General features: G+C 37.1%; 1 protein-coding gene across 2 annotated transcripts in view; it reads right to left on the reverse strand.

Annotated features, from left to right (window-relative positions):
- The window catches only part of MICU2 (mitochondrial calcium uptake 2), a 212,795-nt gene that overhangs the window by 160,961 nt on the left and 27,386 nt on the right, over positions 1–24,448 (reverse strand). For both annotated transcript variants that reach the window (XM_008692135.2, XM_040621386.1), the window contains exon 2: positions 7,969–8,113. In XM_008692135.2, coding sequence (XP_008690357.2) covers positions 7,969–8,113 — 145 coding nt within the window. The remainder of the gene's footprint in view (positions 1–7,968; positions 8,114–24,448) is intronic.

Consider the following 24,448-nt stretch of genomic DNA (forward strand, 5'->3'; position numbering starts at 1 on the left):
AGAACAGAAATTTACAGAGACAAGCTATATAAACAAGGACTTCACAGACATGATGACATTAAAATCATATCTCTCAACAATCACTCTCAATGTGAATGGTCTAAATGCTCCCATAAAATGCCACAGGGTTACAGACTGGATAAAGACATGACCCATCCATATGCTGTCTACAACAGACTCACTTTGAACCTAAAGATACATCCAGACTGAAAGTGAAGGGATGGAGAACCATTTTTCATGCCAATGGACCTCAAAAGAAAGCTGGGGTAGCAATTCTGATATAAGACAAATTAGATTTTAAGCTAATGACTGTAGTTAGAGATACATTAGGATACTATATTATTCTTAAAGGGTATATCCAACAACAAGAGGATCTAACAATTATAAATATCTATGCCCCCAACAGGGGAGCAGCCAACTACATAAGCCAACTATTACCTGAAATAAAGAAACATATAGATACTAATACGTTAATAGCAGGAGACCTCAACACTCCACTCTCAGCAATAGATCATCTAAGCAGAAAATCAACAAAGAAACAAGAGCTTTGAATGACACACTGGATCCGATGGACCTCATAGATATATATATATAGAACATTCCACCCTAAAACAACAGAATACTCATTCTTTTCAAATGCACATGGAGCTTTCTCCAGAATAGACCACATACTGGGTCACAAACAGGTCTCAATTGATGCCAAAAGACTGAGATTATTCCCTGCATATTCTCAGACCACAATGCTTTGAAACTGGAACTCAATCACAGGAAAAAATTTGGAAGAAACTCAAACACTTGGAAGCTAAGGACCATCCTGCTTAAGAATGTCTGGGTAAACCAGGAAATTAAAGAACTTAAGCAATTTACGGAAACCAATGAGAACGAAAACACATTGGTCTAAAACCTTTGGGATACTGCAAAGGCGGTCCTAAGGGGGAAACAAATAGTCATCCAAGCCTCTCTCAAATGAATGGAAAAATCTAAAATACAGACCCTATACTCACACCTTAAACAACCAGAGATGGAACTGAAGAAGAATAGGCCTAAGCCATGCATGAAAAGAGAACTGATTAATATTAGAGCAGAGATCAATGAATCAGAAACCAGATATACAGTAGAGCAGATCAACAAAACTAGAAGCTGGTTCTTTGAAAGAATTAATAAGATCAACGAACCACTGGCCAGACTTATTGAAAAGAGAAAGGACCCAAATTAATAGAATTATGAACGAAAGGGGAGAGATCACGACTAACACCAAGGAAATAGAAACAATCATTAGAAACTATTATCAACAACTATATGCCAATAAATTAAGCAACCTGGAAGAAATGGATGCCTTCCTGGAAACCTAAAACCGAAACAGGAAGAGACTGACATCCTAAATAAGCCAATATCCAGTAACGAGATTGAAGCAGTGATCAAAAACCTCCCAAAAAACAAGAGTACAGGGCCTGATGGATTCCCAGGGGAATTCTACCAAACATTCAAAGAAGAAATAATACCTATTCTCCTGAAGCTGTTTCAGAAAATAGAAACAGAAGGAAAACTTCCAAACTCATTCTATGAGGCCAACATTACCTTGATCCCCAAACCAGGCAAAGACCCCATCAAGAAGGAGAATTACGGACTGATATGCCTGATGAATACGGATGTCAAAATTCTCAACAAGATCCTAGCTAACAGGATACAACAGTACATTAAAAGGATTATCCATCACTAGCAGGTGGGATTCATCCCTGGGATGCAAGGGTGGTTCAACATTCGCAAATCAATCAGTTTGATAGAACACAATAAGAGAAGAGACAAGAGTCATATGGTCCTCTCAACTGATGCAGAAAAAACATCTGACAAAATACAGCATCCTTTCCTAATTAAAACCCTTCAGAGTGTAGGGATAGACGGTACCTTCCTCAATTTCATAAAAACCACGTATGAAAAGCCCACAGAGAATATCATTCTCAATGGGGAAAAGCTGAGAGCCTGTCCCTTAAAATCAGGAACACGACACAGATGCCTACTCTCGCTATTACTAGAAGTAATACTAGTACTAGTACTACTACTAGAAGTCCTAGCAACAGCAATCAAACAACAAAAAGAAATAAAAGGTATTCAAATTGGCAAAGAAGAAGTCAAACTCTCTCTTCGCAGATGACATGATACTTTATGTGGAAAACCCAAAAGACTCCATCTCCAAATTACTAGAACTCATACAGCAATTCAGTAATGTGGCAGGATACAAAATCAATGCACAGAAATCAGTTGCATTTCTATACACTAACAATGAGACTGAAGAAAGAGAAATTAGGGAATTGATTCCATTTACAACAGCACCAAAAACCATAAGATATCTCAGAATAAACCTAACCAAAGAGGTAAAGGATCTATACTCTAGAATCTACAGAGCACTGATGAAAGACACTGAAGAAGACACAAAAAGATGGAAAAATATTCCATGCTCATGGATCAGAAGAATAAACATTGTTAAAATGTCTATGCTACCCAGAGCAATCTATACTTTCAATGCTATCCCGATCAAAATACCACTGCCATTTTTCAAAGTGCTGGAACAAACAATCCTAAAATTTGTGTGGAACCAGAAAAGATCCCTAATTGCCAAGGAAATGTTGAAAAAGAAAAACAAAGCTGGGGGCATCACATTGCCTGATTTCAAGCTATATTACAAAGCTGTGATCATCAAGACAGCATGGTACTGGCACAAAAACAGACACATACATCAACAGAACAGAATAGAGACTCCAGAAACGGACCCTCAACTCTATGGTCAACTAATCTTCGACAAAGCAGGAAAAAACACCCAATGGAAAAAACAGTCTCTTCAATAAATGGTGCTGGGAAAATTGGACAACTATATACAGAGGAATGAAACTCGACCATTCTCTCAGACCATACACAAAGATAAACTCTAAATGGATGAAAGACCTTGATGTGAGACAGGAATCCATCAAAATCATAGAGGAGAACATCGGCAGTAACCTCTCTGACATCGGCCACAGCAACCTCTTTCATGACATGTCTCCAAAGGCAAGGGAAACAAAGCAAAAATGAACTTTTGGGACTTCATCAAGCTTAAAAGCTTCTGCACAGCAAAGGAAACAGTCAACAAAACAAACAGGCAACCCACAGAATAGGAGAAGATATTTGCAAATGACACTTCAGATAAAGGGCTGGTATCCAAGATCTATAAAGACTTCTCAAACTCAACACCCAAAAAACAAATAATCAAATAAAAAAATGGGCAGAACATATGAACAGACACTTTTCTAATGAAGATATATGAACAGCTAACAGACACACGAAAAAATGTTCAACATCATTAGCCATCAGGGAAATTCAAATCAAAACCACAGTGAGATGCCACCTTACACCAGTTAGAATGGCAAAAATTGGCAAGGCAAGAAACAACAAATATTGGAGAGAATGTGGAGAAAGGGGAACCCTCTTACACTGTTGGTGAGAATGCAAGTTGGTACACCACTTTGGAAAACAGTGTGGAGGTTCCTCAAGAAGTTAAAAACAGAGCTACCCTATGACCCAGCAATTGCACTACTGGGTATTTACCCCAAAGATAAAGATGTAGTGAAAAGAAGGGGCACATGCACCGCAATGTTCATAGCAGCAATGTCCACAATAGCCAAACTGTGCAAGGAGCCGAGATGCCCTTCAAGAGATGAATGGATAAAGAAGATGCAGTTCATATCTACAATGGAATATTACTCAGCCATCAGAAAGGATGAATACCCACCATTTGCACTGACATGGCTGGAACTGGAGGGGATTATGCTAAGTGAAATAAGTCAAGCTGAGAAAGATAATTATCATATGGTTTCACTTATTTGTGGAACATAGGGAACAGGGGATCATCAGGAGAAGGAAGGGAAAAATGAAGGGTTGGAAACAGAGGGGGAGACGAACCATGAGAGACTATGGACTCTGGGAAACAAACTGAGGGTTTTAGAGGGGAGTGTTGAGGGGGGATGGGTAAGCCCGGTGATGGGTATTAAGGAGGGCATGTATTACATGGAGCACTGGGTGTTATACACAAACAATGAATCATCGATCACTACATCAAAAGCTAATGATGTACTGTATGGTGACTCACAAATCATAATAATAAAAAAATTATATATATATGAAAATTAAAAAATTAAAACAAAAATTAAAAAATAATGGGTGGGACTGAACTGAAGCTGACGCTCTGGAGCACTCTACAGTCAGTAGCCTTGATGCATGGGAGGGCCTGTGTTGGACTTTGGAGGGAGAGGCCTGCTGCACGGGCTCAGTCAGACTTGCCATTTCATCGAGGAGATGGGTACAGAGTCTAGTGTAAGTGACTCCAGGCGTTGTTTCTGTCTGAAGTCTGTGCTGGTGGGCATGGTGGCGGGGGGCGGGCGGAATGGTGTCAACTTGCCGTCTCAACAGGGGGAAGGAAACTCGAGGTTGCTGCTGTTCAGGAGGCCCTCACAGAAAAATGAACAATCTCTTCTGTGTCCCAGGCTTTCATCAGCACCCTGCCTGCCTTGAGCCTATCCGTGCCTGGCTGTTGGTCTGCCCAAGGCTAATTCTCCAGTGTTTTACCTCTGGCTGGCAGCTGGGATTCAAAATAACAAGTCTTAAAGTACCTGGCGGCATGTGGACCCGCTCCCTTCCACTGAAGGAGAGCCTCTCAGCGCTGCACCTGGCACCTTTCTGCCCCAGAAAAGCAGCTGCACGCCTGCATGAGTGCCCAGAGTCTATGCTGAAACACAGCAAAAAGCTGCAACCAGGTTATCTGTGGTCTGCAGGAGCCTCTGTCCCCTGCTGTTAAATGGTGGTTCAATACCACCTCATGGGTTTTTGTCCTTGGAAAGGCAAAATACCCTCTTCCAAATGCACTCCAGGAAGGGGAACATTCTCTTCCCTACACCACTGAGCCTTGCTCCAACCCTTCATGCCACTCTCCCTCCATCCCTGACTCTGTGCTAGGAAAAGGGTTCCGACCACTCCACAGTACTGTGGCTTTTCTCCCTCTCGATTCACTCTCTGAAGCTCACATCTGTCACGTTCTCTCCCTCCAGTTGTGCAGACCGTTTTCTTTCCTCAGATCAATTTCTTAGTTGTTCAAAATGATTTATGTTGATCTAGCTGTGCCCAGGGTCCCCCTACTACTCTGCCATCTTAACTTCTCCCCCATTCCAAAATTTTAAATATTTTACTCCACTCTCTTCTTGCTTGCATGGTTTCAGAAAAGAGGTATATAATTCTTAACCTTGTTTCCCTTTAGGTAAGGTCTTTTCCCCTTCTGACTTCTGCTAAGATTTTCCCTTTGTCTTTGATTTTCTATAGTTTGAATGATATGCCTAGGTATAGGTTTTTTTTAAAAAAATATTTGTCCTGCTTAGAATTCCGTGAGCTTCCTGAATTTGTGGTTTGGTGTTCATCAATAATTTTGGAAATTTCTCAGCTGTTAAAAACTTTGAATATTTCTTCTGTTCTTTCTTCTTCTGGTATTGCCATTACGTGTATGTTATAATTTTTGAATTGTCCCACACTTTTTGGACACTGTTTTTTCTAGCCTTTCTTCTTTGCAGTTTGAGAAATCTCAATTGACATGTCTTCAAGCTCACTGATTATTTCCTTGGCCCAGGGCATTATTCTAATGAGCCCATCAAAGGCATTCTTCATTTCTATTATAGTGTTTTTTACTTCTAGCATTTCTATTTGATTCTAAGAGTTTCCCCATCTCTGTTTATGTTACCTGTTAATTTATTTTGTATACGTTTTCTATTAAAGCACTTACTTATATTAATCATGGTTATTTTAAATTCTGGTCTGCTAATTCCAAAATCTTTGCTATATTTGGATCTGGTTCCGATGCTTGCTTTGTCTCTTCAGACTGCCTTTTGCCTTTTAGCATGTCAACTGAGTTTTCTGAAAGCCAGGTAAGATCTATTAGGTAAAGTTACTTAAAGGAGATAGGTTTTAAGTGTGAGGTTCTATATTTATCTGTGTTTATTGTCTGCTATAATTATATGTGTCAGAGGCTTTTAAACATTTCCTCTTGTGTCCTTGTTTTTGTCTCCTCGGCTTTCACTTCCCTAGAGACTCCTTCATATATAAGGTCTGAGAGGTGCAGTTCTTTTTGTTGTATCCCCATTAGACAGGAGCCTTCCTGATGTGTGGTGAGGTATGGGGGGGGAGGAGAAGTGTTTTATAATCTCATGATTAGGTCTCAGTCTGTTAGTGAGCCTGTATCCCAGGGTTGTGATCCTCACAAGTGCTTTCAGTTTTCTGTTTTCCTCCATAAGTAACACAGGAAGGCTAGAGGGGGCCAGAGTTGGGTATTTCCATTCCCCTAGGTTGGTCAGACTTTGGTAAAATTTCCTGTCTGTGCAGAACTAAGGAGAACAGAATGCTCTGGAAGTATTTCAAAATGATTACTTTCCTCCTACCCCTGAGGGAAGATTTTTCTCGGATCTTCACTGTGAGAACCTGGTGGGGCTCCGCTCGGTAAAACCCACAAAAGTACAGGAGACCGTCACGGCTGGGTCTTCACAAGTTTTTGTCTCTCAAGCTAGCCCATTTCAGGTTCTAGTAATCAGCCAAATCACTATTTAAATATTCCCATCAGATGCTGGCTGCAGCGGTGGTTTCTGGATAGTTTCTGCTCTGGGTAAGCTCTGCTTCTCCGTATCTGCCCGTCTCTACTTTCCATGTTCCTTTGCCTTGTGGTCTCAATTCTCTGATGGATCTAAGAAGAGTTTCAGTTTTTCAGCTTTCTTCTTGCTGTGAGGACAGGAGTGACGATGTTCAAGTTCTTTACACGTTGGAAAGTAAACTACCTTAAAAAAATCTTTTTGATCTCTCCAGTTATTTAGACTAATCAGTTTTCTAGAAGTGAATTTACTGCACAAAGTAAGTACATGTTTTAAGGGTTTTGATACATAGTGCAAAACTTCCCTCCAAAGAAGAGGTACCAGAATAACCTATATTTATTTTTCTGCTCATAAACCTTCACTGCTCCCTCACTGGTCAAAATGATGTCCACTCATCTCTAACCAATATACAAGTCTCTGATGGTTGCATAGGGTTACTGAAATGACCTGTACAATACGACCCTTATCTGTTTTTCAATTTGATCTGTTACTACTCCCTAACACAATTCTTTGGTTTCAGTGATTGGTGAACTTACTGTGTAGAGCATGCCATAATCATTCATTTTGTTTTTATTCAAGTCATCTCTCAATATTGAAAATGCCTTCCCAAGTCTTCACAGTCTTTTTCAACTCAATTTACACTTGTTACTGCTCACTTGGGCCTAGCCCATATCAGCTGTCCCACTATAGCTACCTACAGGGCAGTACTTCCAGCACCCCTACAGGTGTCAGGAAGTCAAGTTTTCAGAGAACATTTTTATAAGAGGGCACAGGGGATAGGGCCATATTTATTCTCTGCAAAGTAAAAGGGACTAGTTTAGGTAATACAACTAAGAACTTCTAACATCATTTGGAATAATTAAAAGTTGATGGTTTATGAAATAAAATTACATAATTATAGCTTTTGGATTTTTGCTTCTCATTGTATTTTTGGTTTTCTTTTTCCCCCAATTGCTCTAATCTGGTTTCATTCTTTGCCTAATTTAAAACATCAATACTACCAAAAACTAGTATCCTAGATAAATTAATTATTCTACTAACATATTTAGTGACATTAAAAACTTACCTGTTTTTCCTTTGGCTCTTTAGAAAAACCCATAAACAAAACAACTATTTCTTAGATAAGTACATAAAAAAGTTTAACTACATTTGTGTCATGAAGACTGCAAAGTTTAAATAATAAACAAATGCATGGTACAAAGAATTATAGTTAAAATGAAGAAAAGCTATTACCAATTCTGAAAAATAGAAGTTTTTCAGCTTTAATCTTTGAGTTTTTAAAAAAACTTAAATACCCCCCCCCAAAACAACTTACGTTCCATGTGGTCAAACATTACTGAAAAGAGGAAGTCTCGTGGTGTCATATAATATTCTCCTTCATGTTCCAGTGAAGAAAACTGCATGAAGCGCTGTTTACGAAGGGACAATTTTTCTCCCATCTCTCCAGAGTCAACATTTTCCTAAAAGAAAAAGAAATTGCAATTTAAGACTTTTTTTTGGTATGATTCCCCAACTTAGCTACTTCTAGAATAATCTTAACAGAGTAGTTTTAGTGTTTAGGTCTAACAATCTCCAAATTTTTAAATCATTCACTTAATAAATATTTACTTGATTGTCTACCTGCCACTCTTTCAAGCATGAAGCTAAAACAGTGAATGATACTAACTTGAAGGAACTTCCATTCCAGAGTGGGAAAATGACAATTAATGAATACATGTAGAAAATAAGGCGAGATAATGAGAAGTGCCACAAAGAAACAGTAAGCAGGATAAGAATAGTATTTTAGATAGGATACTCAGGGGAGACCTTCCTAAAGAGATGACATTTAAAGAGACTAAATGAGTTACAGTTAGGGAGCCATGGGGTTCTCTGGAGGAAGAGGATCCAAAGCAAAAGATAAAGTAAGATCAAAGACCATGAGATTCCTCTGTGTGTGTGTGTGTGTGTATGTGTGTGTGTTCCTAGGTAAGCCTGGTGTGTTCAAGGAACAGTGTGGCAGAAGGTAAGATCAGAGAGAAAGGTAGAGGCAAGAGATCAAGTAAAGTTGTGCTTTCTCACAAAGATAAAGTATATCCTGTCTGATAAATAGCTCTGCTTTCAGAAACATATTTACATCATGGGTGACGAGTGCTAAAAGGACAAGAATTGGTAAAATACTGTCAGTGTAAGAGTCTGGATATCTCAGGTAATGGCACCTGGACCTTGACTCAATGCTGATAGAGACAATATTGAAATCTTTATTGCTAATCTTTTGTTGAACACTTAATATATGCTAGGGACTATACTAATAAAGCACCCTACATGAATTAGTTAGTCCTCACAATAACCGAACAACAGATACTAGGGTAGATAGACAACTAAAGGAAATGGTACAGCCAGGATAAAAAACCAGGGTTGTCCAACTCAAAGTGTTTCAATCCCTTAACTCCTATCCATGGCTGGGTACTGTATCCTAGGCAAACTGGAAGGAGCATCAATGCCAATACAGCAATCTTGACACAGAACACAAGTATTATCTGTGAAATCCAGAAGCATACTCTCACCTTGGATTGCTTTCCTTAAAGCACTGCTCTGACCTGGACCACAACATCCTTCCTGGACACATTACTTCCTTTTCACACTTACTGCTACTGACCCTATTATTTACACTGGCTCACAATGACGTTCACTGACTAGAATTGAAATGGGAGAAAAATGTGAATTCCAGTTGCTTAAACCTCTGAAAATTCAAAGCCAACAAAATTCAAAGTTAACAGCTCCTTTTTGGCTGATCTCAGTTTTCTGTCTAGTATTAATTCTCTCTCCTTATTTTGACAACTGCTTTCCTTAAGCAGCTAGTTTTATACCTCTTTTGTGTTCTACACAGTGCATACCAGAATACTGGACATATACAGAATACTCAATACTGGATGATCTGAACCCCTATCTTCTTCAGAACTTGTCTATTTGTGTCTTTCCTTTTCTTTCCCCTTAAATTACTACTATAAAAAGGACTCAAGAGGCATGTTTGAATTACATGAGTCCATATTCTTATCATAATAATCAGAAAATTGAATTTTATTAATACTCTGAACATTTTATATATAAGGCAGATACAGTAACAGATACGTTATTATTATATTTAACAAATTGATACTGAGTGTATGTAGGAAAATAGCGGTAAACAAGACAAACATTAATTTCTACCAGAACACACTAAGTGCTTTGGCAGTAAAATTATAGAATGTATATAAATGAGATAGGGAAGGGAGTGTGGGTGAGTCTTCTCAGCAAATGTCACAGCACTGTCAAAGTCCTAGATATGAGAGAGAATACAGTGTATTAGAAGAACTGAAGAAGTTGAGTGAGGGCATATACATTATTAGCTTAAAGAACAATTCTATTTATTATACTAAAATTAATATATAGTCTACTAAGCGATTAACAAAAGTAACTAATCTACACGGAAATACAGTATATTTCCAAATCCTTAAAAAAACACTGTCTCTCTTTATACTTCCTAATATCTAAGTTGTTCTTGACTAATTAAAAGAGTACCTTTTTACCCAATTCAATCCTTTTTGTGTAAATAAACAAATGCTTCAAATTTCAACCAACTAAAAGGAGTCAATTACTTATTTATTCTCCTCCTCAAATGGTCTCATAACAGGACAGACTGTTGTTAACTCTGCCTCTCTTGGTTTTCATGTTGTCCTCCATCTTGCAGCAGTCCTACTCTTTCCTGGTATATTGAAAATGAATTTCTACAAGAAGTAAAAATACAAACCTCCCACTCTTTTATAGCAAGACATGAAAACTATTTTCAAAGAAATCTTATTTTTTTTCTTCTAGGAGATTTAGACCCTAAAAAACTCCCTATCTCATTGTTACCATTTTCCATATGCCTGTAGGTCTATAACTTGCACAAGCATGACATTTCTGAAGGGTCTTGAGAAGAATCAATTATTCTGGGAAGTGCCATTTTAAATAATGGTTGATTGGGTTGTTGTACCTCCCAGTTTTAGTTAAATATTCTCTCCAGTGAACAAGAAAAAGTAGAGTAGTAAAACTAAAACCCCCTTTCATGGGCTGATTGCTGAGCTTAAAGTTGTCATCTGAACTACAGGTCATGAATTTAGAAGGTCACTTATAAACAAATGACCTCCAAAACAAATTTGTCCTACCACCATGACTCTATCAGTAGATGGTGTGATACACAACCATCTAACAATCCCTACCAACATCCTCACAATTCAATCTGGTATTGTGGCCTTTAATTCCTGTTACTTCATGGTATAAACAGACCTGTACTTCAACCCCCAAATCTTTTAACTCCCATGACAGCACTAATAATGTCCTTCTTTTTTCTAATCCTTTCTATTATTTCTCACACTCCGCTTATTGAGTACCCGGCTATCACCTGGAGGTCACCACCACCGTAGATTCTAATCCACTTCTCTAATGGAAATATAAAGTGAAGCCCCCAAGTTACAACCTCTTACTACTGGTCTTTCCCTGCATCCTCAAAGTAAATACTTAACTTTCAAGTAAATACTTAACTGGGCATCTTTCAAGTAAATACTTAACTGGGCATCTACTAACTTGAGGACACTCTAGGAAGAGACAGAATACATATGAATCAAGGTGGCAATAGTACAGTAGTTAATCCTAACAAGAGTAGCTAATGTTAAACACGTAGTATATGCAAGGCAAGATGCTAACATCTCTACATACATGGTCTCACTCAACCTTCACAATAACCCTAGAAAAGACATCGTCTTTATAAACCTCATATTACAAAAGAAGAAACCAAGGCTTGTGAAGGTTTACCAGCTTGCCTAGATTAACACAGCAAGTAAGCTGACAGCATAGGCAGTATGACAACACCAGTCTCACTCACTATCCTATACTAGCTCCTCTAAGAATTATATAGATTAGGAAAATAAAGAAAGCAGTGTGGGTAATGATGGTTGAGGAAGCTCATGAAAACAGTGGGATTTAAGCTAGACTCTAGAGAATAAAAATGACTACAATAAGAATTAGCCATCTTTTAGGCCTGGGCTAACTGTTTGTCCATTTCCTAAATGATTTGTATTACTGCTCTCATTCAATCAAACTTAAAGTAAGTAGGATTTCTTATATGTTTCTTTGCTACAATAAAATTTACGTAGAGGGAAAAAATATTGTTTTAAAGCTAGAGCTAGAGCTAATTGCTAGAGCTTTTGTAATTCCAAGCTGATGAACCAACAAATCAGTTTTATTTAGGTTACCTTTATCATACAATAGTTGAATTTTAAGTTTTTTAGTAATCTACACTCAACATGGGGCTTGAACTCAAGATCCCGAGATCAAGAGTTGCATGCTCCTCTGACCAAGCCAACGAGGTGCCCCAGTAGTTGAATTTTAAAGTACATTTTAAAAGACCAGTAGTATAATTGATGTGCATTATATATTTATGCTTACTTCATAAATTTAGATGATTAACTTACCATTTTTATTGAAGTATAAACATATGACACGTAATGTTACATTTAATTTGCCATTTTTAATATTTTATTTACCTATAAGGCTTATTCCTGCCTTACTTCATTTGTATAACCATTTTGATCAAATCTCAGACTTACTGGATAGATTTAATTGTCAAGAATTAACAATACTCCTTTCCTCCCCAACCCTTTCTTTCATGTCTGTGCTTTTCCTACTCACATGCTTGCATGCTCTCTCTTTTCCCACCTCCCCTTCCTTTCTCTTCCTCCCTTGTTTTAGGTGGCTTTATTTTACTTTATTTATTTTTAAAGATTTTAGCTTAAGCAATCTCTACACCCAATGTGGGGCTCAAACCTACAACCCTGAGAACAAGAGTTGCATGTTCTACCAACTGAGCCAGCCAGGGGCCCCCAAATCAGGAATTTTCAGGGGGCTTTTAAAAAACTGTTAGCTGCTGTTTTCATATTCCTTGAACTATTACTGTTATTATTGTTATTGATATTGTTGCAGGTACTCATTTCTTTTAGTCTCTTTCTCACTTTGGCATGTATGTGGCCTATCTGTGGGAGGCTGGGCTTGACAAACTGAACTAAGGCAAAGACAGTGGCTTGTAGACTTTGGTAAGGTAGTTAGAATATCAGTCTGGATGGAGACGATGAGGAGGAATAATGAAGGTCAAAATATTAAAGTTGTATCTGAGAGTAACGATATATGAGCAAATCCTACCTTATTAGTATTGTTATACATCAGGCAGTGAAAGTTCATTAATTCATTCTCAAACATTTTAGAATCTCTTTTTAAAATTTAATTTCAGGTTAGTTAACGTATAGTGTATTATTAATTTCAGTAGAATTCAGTGATTCATCAGTTGCATGTAACACTGTGTGCTCATTATTACATCAAGTGCCCTCCTTTTTAAAGAACCTCTTATGTGTCATGTTTTAGAGATATATGATGGATACTATGAGGTCTTCCTTCAAGGAATTTACAAAGGGGAGTGTTGGATAGCAGATAAATAATTAAGAACACTGCCTCTGAGGTCAAACTGCCTGAGATTCAAATTCTAGTTCTGTCACTTACTAGATATGTGACCTTGGACCAGTTACCTCTCGTGCTTCACCTGACAGGTGTGAAAAATGTGGAAACTGCAAACTGCTTGGATTTAAATCCCAGCTCTATCACTTGGCCAAGTTATATTACCCTTCTCCTTCACTTAACCCTAATTTGGAAAATGGAGAAAACAGTAGTACCTACTTCAAACGGTCTTTCATTTTTTATTTATTAAAAAAGGTTAAGTATAATTAATATACAATGTTATATTAGTTTCAGGTGTACAGCATATTGATTCAACAATTCTATATATTAATTCATGCTTACCACGATCAATGTAGTCACTATCTGTCACCATACAAGTTATTATAGTATTATTGACCATATTCCCTATGTTGTACCTTTTCATCTCTGTGAATTATTCAAAGAGTTTTTTAAAGAATGAGTGCTCAATGAAATAATATACATAAAGTCCTTAACATAATACCCAGCACATACTAAGTGCTTTAGGTTAGCTACCAGGACTATGGCATCACAATTTTAACAAATGCTCTAATAGAAATATATATTAAAAAATCTGTGAGAAGGCAGAGAGAGGACCAATTAACTGCCTTGTTAACTCGGAAGACTTAGTAAAGGCATCACAGAGCAGGAGATAGCTGAACCAGATCACAAAACAGGAGTACAAGGAACTACATACAGTACAGCAAATTATACTAAAGTCAGTTCTGAGCTTTGAGCAGCCAGATCCATGGTGTAGGTCTCTGGGGTACATGAAAAAAATGGATCAAAGAGAACAGCAGACATACTGTAGTGGAAAGATCATCTTGGCTACTGACATTTTCTTTTGTTAATTTATACAATAGTCACCATAAATTTAAGACACTGGAACCTACATGGCTGATTCTACAGGATATCTCATACCATGATTTAGCACTTACTCTTAACCTATATATCAATCTAATAAACTTGGGTTGTTAAGTTTCAAAATCCCAGCACACTAAAAACATTAAGTTATACATGGTAGGCTCATGTACACTAATGGCAGAAGGAAGATCTAAATAGCTTGACAGTGACATAGGAGAGAAAAACCAAATAAAACAGACATGGCTGCAACAGTCTGGAACAATCACTGTTAAACAACCAATCAGTGGTCTCTAGGTCTATTTATGGTGATGATCTTCAGGCACTGAGAAACTGCTAATTATGTAGGGAATGCTCTGTTCAAAATGTATGAAAATATGTAACATAGTTTAACTGTTTTAAATGCATATCTTGCACAAAAAGGATGTTTAATTACTTACAAGGGTAATTTTAGTCATCTGGAAGATTCACTCACAAGCACACTCCCAAAGATGCTATATAAATTCAGCATTACTGTCTGATCTACTCTATATCCAGAGTACTTTGCAGAGTGCCTGTTATATAAAAATACCAGGGTATGTTTATATAAACTGAAAATGATTAGAATCGTGACTGAAAACAAAATGTCTTTCAGAAAAATATAAGTAGACACGGTTTGGGCTTGTCATAAATACAACTGCGTGTCAAATAAAATTAGACCACAGGATGTAAATCTTTTTATCTTTCCCAATATTGTTAACATACACCTCTAAAAGAACTTACCACTAGTGTACTCTTAGCCATAATGAGGTATCACTTACAGGAAAAGCATCTACAAATGGTATTTCAGTATGCTGACATATAGGTTTGAGGATTTCAGGATGTCAAGAGAACTGTGACTGCTTTTTCCTAGGGCTAAATCATTCCTTTCAAAGATAAAAAGTATTATAAGGCAAACCATAATTTTAACTATTTAGGATATAAATGTCAGCATAAATATCAATATTCATGTCTAAAATCCTTGTAAGTTCTGGGGGCTGTTTCAAGGCTCTGGAGAGACTATCAGCACCACAGGAAGTTGGACTCGCCAGGTATTAAAGGATCTACTACCTAAACAAGTTTTCCCTTTTTTCCTATCGATTTTTGGTTTTTAATCTCAATCAATAATCCACTTGAAAATAAAATCTGGAATGATCCTTTCTACTATACTAGTTTCCTCTAAAAAAGGGGGTATAAGGTAACTTCTAGAGAGAGTTAACTCTTAATAAAATCAAAGGGTCATTAAAAACAAAACAAAACAAAACAAAACAAAAAACCAAAATACTGATGAGAAAGTGTTAAGTAAAAGTTCTTAAAACCTCCCTCCCACAACATGATAAAAAACCAAAAAGCAGTAAGTACAGCCATACTGACGCAAGCTCCTAACCTCCTACTTTAAACTGGTCTTAGAAGGATCTTCTGATAATTTGGATCAAACTGTAAGACAACACTAGGACTGAAAATTAGTTTCTTCTTCCAGAGAGAAGAGTGCCATGAAGGGGAATGAGAGGTTGAAGTCCTGAAATCCTTCTCTGATTAGGGCCACCCTGTAGAGCTTTGTGCATTGCACAACTCTAAGGGGCACCAGTCATGGAATCACCACGTAGCTGTCCAGCAAATGGCAGCAAAGTGCACTGCGGAAGGGGTATGTTTTTTTAATCTGTACAAAGTTACCATATGGGACAGGGGTAGTGCTGTCACTGACATTTCCCAGTTTGAAGGGACTGCGCAGGCCAGAGAAAAGTAGCTCCTGTCACTCCCTGCATTCACTACAGGCCCAACAGTTGCCCTTTTTTCCCTCCTGTGTTCTGTTAAAGGTGGGCCAGCATCAGCAAGTTATGACTTGGTTGGTCAGAGGGAAATACTGTATTCATGACCCCAGGTCCCTCAGGCAGCTAAATGATTGAACAGTTGATATAACTATGAACATCCTGTTCTTTGGCTAATATTGCAATGCAAAGATAAAAAGAGTGCTTAGATCAGGATGGAAAGGAGTCAATGATGAACATTCACATTGTTTTAGGCAAACAACATAACTGCCTGGAACATGTGTTTAAAACCTAGTGTTGGGCCTATGCAAATTCTGTGGGAAAAAATGAAGATGAGCAATAAGAAACAATGAACAATGAAAATCACATTCTGAAAGAAAACATGAAGAAGTTACAGGAAATGAAAGTGGCAACTTTATAATATCAGAGAGCAAAGATAAGATGCAAGAGAATAGAAATAAATACCTGAAAAGGGAATTGGTCTAGCTAAATAAGAGGAAGACACCATTATAAACCTTAAAATACTTTAAGAAAAAGAAAGGATTAGAATCAACCTTGCAGAAAATATATGGACTACGTGACAGGAAAAAAAAATCACACAGAAGGCAAAGAAAAACACAAATAAAGCAATCAGGGAAAAGAATATCCATACATATGACAGACACGAAGGACTCAATTTATGAATAACTGTTGTGCTCCAGGAAGAGAAAGAGCAAAATCAAACATAAATTTCCAAAATAGAGTGGAAAAAAAACTAGTGAAATGAAGACTTGAATTTGCTACTTTGTTTGCCACTGCCCTTTGGGTATGTACTTTGGGTCTGAATAATCTTAGAAGACACTGATCAGTTTTAGTCTCTTTTAGAAAACCTAAATAAGGTAGATGTTAGAAAATCTAAATAAGGTTAAAACCACGATGCCCCTATTGCTGAATATCTTAAAAACTGTTTTCTAAGGAGTTAGTACAAAAAAAAAAAAAAGGGCAAAATAAAAGATGTCATTTATTTCTAAGGTTATTCTTAAAAGACCTGTATCACTCTTACATGTTATGTAGTGAAATGAAAGCAGTGCCCAGGGATAGCACATCGAAGCTATTCAACCTGAAGGGGTGGAAAGAACCTTTTTGCCCCTCCTCATCTCAACTTATTTACTGCAGTTCGAGAGAACTGTTCCACTGGGAATGAACTAAATAATATTAATCTTAACCTTTATCTGAATAATGAGATTTCATAAAAAAAAAAAAAAACTTCTACAAACCTACTCTGTTGGCCAATGTATACTGTTACACATAAATAACCAATGGACTGGCATGAGGGAAGCAGCTGCCAGAGGAACTAGCTCCCCAGAAAGAAGAGTACAGAATGCAGTGGTGGAGATCAAAGAGCTTCGGAGGGCCTGTTGGTGGCTCTCTGTTATATGAAACCCACCAGAGACCGAATTTAGAGTCTTGGTAGGTGGAAAGTGATGGCAGTGGGGATGAATTCCTATTACCACAACTATTTGCTTCTCGAACCTGCATCTAAAGCTAAATACATGGGAAAGGAGGGGCAGCAGAAATGCTGGGATTTGGGGCTACACTGAACACGTGAGAATCATCCACATGGTTCTGGTTATATATAAAATGCTCCATGGATTTCAAGGATTACTTGTAATGCAGGAAAAAATGTGACAAAGGAATTAAGAGCAATGAGTGATGTGAGCTGGATAAAAGAGATCTTTGAAAGCTGATGACTTCTGTTAAAACATTTCCCTAGTTTATTGCCTTTAAAGCAACAGGTGCTTCACCATTCTGTCTCTACTTTTATCCATGAAGTGACAAATCTGAAAAAGTTAGTTCTCTGTTCTTTGTTGGACATTCTTTGGTTTCTGCATTCTCAGGAAGAAAGTGAGAAAAGAAAGAGCCTTCCTTGCAATGCTTTTAATATATCCAATATACCCTACAATGCGTTAGATAAAATGTAGCAAAACCATATTCATTTGGGACCTTATTTCGGAATTCGTAACAATATGGATACAAAGTAATTGCTTTGTTGTCTTTGAACTTTCTGTGGCTAACTGAAAGAGTATGTTTTTTCTTAAGAAAACTTTACAATTAGAAAATTTTAGTCATTAAAACTTTTCCATTTTGTTCTGAATTGGGGAGATTTTATTGTACATGAAACAAAGTAGTGTCAGACTAAATTAGAAATATTCACTGCATAAGCTATACTTCACAATAAACTCTATAGTGCTAGCCAAGGACACAAAAGTTCCTCCTGGGAGACCTGGAAGCTCTGGAAACTACACTGGGTGGCTTCTGAACATTGTCTGATCTAGTGATGGCTTAGTCTAGACTTCTTCCCAGACACTAAAAGAAAGCTAGACTTTTCTTAGATAAACACGGTAATGAAATGGCACATGCTTATATATAGTAATTAATAAAAAAAAAACCCAAAGAATTCTGTGTAGAGAAGTGGCCACTGTCAGGGGATGCTCATAAGTAAAAAAAATAAGCATCTTCTAGTAACTGCTTTCCTGATGAGATCACTGAGCAGAATACTCACTTTCCCCTCCTCCATATTTACCTTGCAGGAGGTACATAACTACATAAATTTTTGTTTATGCTCTTAACGAAAAGTTTAAATTAGGCTTCATGTGATTAAAAAAAAAAGACTAGAGTCTTAACTTAAAACTTCAATACCCTCCTAAAGGTTCATCAATATCACTCATTGAAACCATAACTAAATAACGTTTTTCTTAGGAAATGATGGAGTTACTTCAGCTTATTACTTCCCCCACCGCCCATACCCCCACCCAGGAGAAGGTAAATATTACTTTGTGAACTCTTTCTGCAACTATTCAACACGAACTTATTTAATAAGTATCATGGGTCTCCTATGACCAAGCATTTTTATAGAGGTAAAATGAAGAGACATTCACTTTCTAGTGGGGGAAGCATAATGGAATGGAAGGTGGGAAGTGCTAGACAGTAGTATGAGAGGAGCAAATAGCATTTAGCAGATGTGTATGTCTCACGAGGATAAATTCCAAACTATGGTAACTATTTTTCAATGTTATTTATCAACCACGATATTTTGACTACTTACTTTTCAAAATGAGATATGCACCAGACATATTTTTCAAGATGATACAATTAAATTTAAGTAGAAAACTATTAACAGGTCTTGTAACAGTATATTCATCTGGATTGTGATCTCTCTTCTTTGGGCAGCAGAGCAGTAACAAGGAATCTTTTGTGGTAGAAGATGGATCTAATTTCTGGAACCTTACATATCCATGCAAGAAGGTCTCCTCAAAACAGAGGATTTCAAGTAAGCCTGGAGAAAGTGCTGCTATCAGAGGACTGAGTCATAAAGAGGATACCACTAGAGATAACAACATTTAGGATATTGTATCCTACAATACATGACACAGTATGGAGCAAAGAAGGGATGGATTAAAGGATCCCTCTCTCCTCCCTCCCACCCCTTTGTGGGGAACAGCTGCAGTCTCTGGCTCTAAGTATTTTATAGTTTGGGACTGCAGAAGGAAAGTAATTCATTCCTATAGTATTTTGTACTGCTTTCCCCCCAGGCTCCCACATTCTCTGTGATCTACTCAGACTTCCATATCCCCAAACCCCTGCAAAAGACCGTCTGTTCCCCCCAGTTAAAAGGAAACTCAATGTGATGGCCGTGTAAAGCTTGTGGCTGAATACTGATAGCAATCTGCTGACCACCGAGTCCCTTAAGCCCCACACCCTAATCCTACACAAAATTTGGTCAAAGACTGGAATTATTTTTTGAAAACAGCAATATGTTGTTTGCATACAAACAGAAATTGTACCAAAACAAAAATAAAACAAATTTTTTTTAAAAACCTTCAGGTAAATGGAAAGATAATGAAGACCTGAAAGAAGGGGCAGATTCACAATCTCTAATTAAAAACAAAATTACATTTCTACTTAAAAATTCCATTGGTACTATCATTTTTTTTAGTGAACTGGGTCTTTGTGTAAAATAAACATTGTACTAACTTAAAACGCCAACCTTAGTTTTGTTCATTACTAATATGATTTTCCTAAAACTGACTGGCTTGATGGTGTCCTTAGCTTCAGTACTGACCTGGTTATCCTTCAATGAGCTTCAATAAATCTTTACTGCATACCTTTCCAGAAGACAGATTAAATAACCACTTACTGCTTCTGACTGTAATTAAAACACTTCACAAAGCTAAGCATGTAATATAGTTAGTTGTTTCTTGTCCCTTTTTTCATTTGGTTAACTTATTTGTTAAGAATTAATTCTAACATAACATAATAATAGGTTATTATTAAAAAAAAGAATTAATTCTGGTAGTTACTGCTCTAGGAGTCCTTCTTCGAGTACCCGTTTGGGTTAGGTAGCCTCTCAGTAGAAGCACAGAGAACCCTGAGTAAATTTTTATTAAGTCCTAACGACTCTACTAGAATTGTCTGTGGCCCAATACAAAGAATTCTTTAAGAACAGAAAATATCTTTTTCCCCTCTGTATCACCAGTGCCAACTACATGGATAATATTGCTAAATGGTTAAAAAAAAAAAAAAGGAAGTGAGGCAGGAACGCATGGATCTATATAAATGGGAATCAATTCCCGACTCAGAGTGTGACATTAAAAAATAATTTAAAAGATTTTGGTTTTTGAAGTAATATGCAAAAGTTTGTTTTTTGTATTTACATATGTTAAACCCTATTAATTTACTGAAATATCTTCAGATAGCTATGTATATGTACTTTGTCATGTGTAATGCACTAAAGAAGTTTGTACACAAATGGAACTAAAGGCCCTTTGTTTCCTTTTATCATAACCACAAATTACTGCATCCTGTTAAGTACTTCAGATTTAAAAAAATGCCTTCATAACAAGAGGAAAGAGGTAAAGCCTTTGACAGGTGGTGGCAGTGTTAGCTATACCAAAGAACATTGCCTCATTTTTTGCCTATCACAGAAATCATGGAATCTCAGAAACAGAATGCTCTGAAACTGGATCATACCAGCTGCTTCACACTCTCCTGTAAATACGAAGGAATGATCTAATGGATTTTGGGCTTTATAGCATGTTTGGGTTAGGTTTTAACGGATTTTTTTCAGCTTTGGCTTGGAGTTCACTGTCATAACTTAATACAGTATATTTATGATAAAATTTTGCTATTAGAATCTACTTGTAGGAAATGAGCAGGGGATGAGCCAGACATTTTACCAAGCATTGGCAAAGGTACTAAGATGCATGCTACATGTATTTCTGTTGATGTTTGTAAATTACGTTACCAGTAAATAAAGTAATACTTAGATTACACAATACAAAAGACAACTAATACACAGATATGACTATATATTTTGGCAAATTAATTTATTATTCAAGCAAATCATGTAAGACCTGGCAAAGATTTGCCAAAATCTCCCTTTCCGCTTTTACCTTTTCTCTGGACAAATTTCATGAGAAGATATCCATGCTCTCATTCAGTAATTTCTGAAAATCGGTTAACAGTGAAGATTTAAAAAGATTCCATAACAGAATTTGCTATATACTGACTGGAAAACCAAACAGATTGTTTTGGTTTTGGTTCGTTTTTTTTTTTTTTTTTTAAGATTATTTATTTATTTATTCGACAGAGATAGACACAGCCAGCGAGAGAGGGAACACAAGCAGGGGGAGTGGGAGAGGAAGAAGCAGGCTCATAGCAGAAGAGCCTGATGTGGGGCTCGATCCCAGATCGCCGGGATCACGCCCTGAGCCGAAGGCAGATGCTTAACCACTGTGCCACCCAGGCGCCCCTGGTTCGTTTTTTTGCTTTAAGGTAGCACCAAACATAACTAAAGTAAACAACTGCTAAATAAATAAATGGAAAGAATTTTCATTTACCAAGTTAGCAGAATTGTTAGCATTTGCTTAGCTAACAGTGAGGTGTGTACTAAATATGAAGTTCTCTGGGTGCATGTTAAAGAAAAATCTTTATCTTGGGACTCCTGCGTGGCTCAGTCAGTTGGGCTGCTGCTTTCGGCTCAGGTCATGATCCCGGTGTCCTGGGATCAAGCCCTGCATCAGGCTACTTGCTCAGTGCTGAGGGAGCCTGCCTGCCACTCTCTCTGCTTGCACTCTCTCTCTGACAAATAAATAAATAAAATCTTAAAAAAAAAAAAAAAAAAGAAAAATCTTTATCTTGACCCCTGAGAACTTTAGAATTGTACATAAGAAAACAAAACCACTGAAAACCTGTAGTTGATAATAACTTGTTACATATGTACTTTAAAGGTAGGCATGGACAGAACTAGCACTTGGGTAATCTTGTCAAAATTTATTTGGTGATAATTTACTCCTGTACTCTTTATACCTAAGAGAATAACTAATTAAATCTTGGGAAACATGAGGGAAAGAAGGAACAGATATATTTGTAGGCTAGAATAAACAGAGCCTGAAGTGCTGAAATGACTCAGGAAACCCAAATATCCAAACTTGTCCCAAAGAGTAAATGAGTATTTAAAGACTTGGATGGATTCTGTCACTTTTAGTGTAAAATTAGTTTCTAAATATTTATGGCTATTGTTTAGATACTTTTAACTTACAAACTTTAAAAAACTTATATATGGGGGTGCCCAGGTGGCTAAATTGGTTGGACATCTTGGTTTCGGCTTGGGTCATGGTCCTGGGGTCATGGGATCGAGCCCCACATGGGGCTCCTGCCTTGACACAGAGTCTGCTTGGGACTCTCTCTCCCTCTCCCTATGCCCTTCCTCACCCCCCCCTCTAAGATAAATAAATAAATCTTTAAAAAAATACTTTATATATGTACTACATATTACCAATACTAATAATATTCCTATGAACTTATAAGCAGACTCCTTAGGCTCTGAGAACTTGACTAACCCAACCGACTCACAGCCTAGAGGGTAAAGAGAATAAACTTGAAGACGCTCCCTCAGACCGCGGGCCTTTAATATTTAAAGGAGAGAGATACCGTAATTGACAAAGGGTGTACCATTTACAAAGCTATACACAGGTCAAGCTAGTACAATAAGGCTAATGGAACATATACTAGGCTAGAAAATAGAATGTATGGAGGCAGAACAGAAGTGAAGAACTGGTGACAGGGAAGAGTAAAAATAAAAAAGTAAAGGTAAATACCATAAATTATCTGATTTGAGGGTAAAATCATTGAAAAGCTAGGAGTAATACAGTGAGATGTGATAAAAGCAGTGAACTAGAAGATAATTTTAGATATAACATTTCATAATATGAAGAAAGACAAATATTAAATGGCAGAAGGGACAAAAGATGTAACCTAAAAAATTAGAGGAGAGGCTCTAAACTCTACACTACATGGTCATATTTCTTGGTGTTCATAACTCCCTGAAATTTCATGGGAAATTTTATATGCACTTTTAGAACAAAGTATATAGCTTTTATCACATTCTTAATGGATTCACAACATATTCAAAGACTGACAAATCAGCAAAAGTGATAATATGGTAAAATATAATCATTAGTAAAATAAAATGCTCCAATTTTAAGTACTGCCCATATTATAATAGTGTATACAGTTAACTAACTTTAAATAACTGAGATGAATATCAGACTCAATCTCTTTTCAATACATAGTTGTAGGGACCTCTCTCTCTCTCTTTTTAAAGATTTTATTTATTTGAGAGAGAGCACAGATTTTATTTATTTGAGAGGGAGAAGCAGACTCCCCCTGAGCAGGACCCGAATGCGGGGCTTGATCCCAGGACCCTGAGACCATGACCTGAGCCCAAGGCAGATGCTTAACTGAGTCACCCAGGGGCCCCTGTAGGGATCTCTCAAAATTTAAAAGGAAAAAAGAAGCTTCCCAAACAGGACTAAGTATAAAATGAGAAATCTATTAATTCCAGGTCCTTTAAAAATGTCTTACATTTTCCACCAGCTAAAGATTAATTTAAATAAAGAATACACAATTGTGGTCTAGCCAGAACAAAGCAATGTACTAAAGGACATCTCTGCTATATACGAATACCAAATAGAAGGTTAGTCTTAATAAAATCTTCTATGTGTATCGGCACAACTCTTTAAAAATTGAGGTACAAATGAAATACAACACTAGAACGCACAATTCAGATTTTTCTATCACTATACTTTTCCACCGATATGGTGCTAAAGTCATTGTAGGTTGCTTTCCCCAAACTAGGCACTACTCTATATAAGGAAACCATCGTCACACTAAGCATAATAAATACTTAACAGCTTTTAGAAGAAAAACTAAAGAGAAATTATGGATAAGAAGAGACTGGGCAGAAAGGACACGGGGAAAGAGACAGTCCCTAAAAGGGCAAGGACAGCTCACTTTCACTATAATGAGTCATTAACTTTATTTCTAACACGAAAAAATAATACTGTGTAAATAATACTGTCTTGCAAAATTTTAAGAAAAACCTTCCTACTCAAAATATAAAATTCAAAACTTTAACAATGACAAGTTTAAGTCTTAGTAAAGAAAAGATGGTGTTTTTTTTTTTTTTAAAGATTTTATTTATTTATTTGACAGAGAGAGAGAGAGAGAGCCAGTGAGAGAGGGAACACAGGCAGGGGGAGTGGGAGAGGAAGAAGCAGGCTCCCAGAGGAGGAGCCTGATGTGGGG

The sequence above is a fragment of the Ursus maritimus genome, unplaced genomic scaffold (assembly GCF_017311325.1).
Source record: "Ursus maritimus isolate PB19 unplaced genomic scaffold, ASM1731132v1 scaffold_10, whole genome shotgun sequence".
NCBI lineage: Eukaryota > Metazoa > Chordata > Mammalia > Carnivora > Ursidae > Ursus > Ursus maritimus.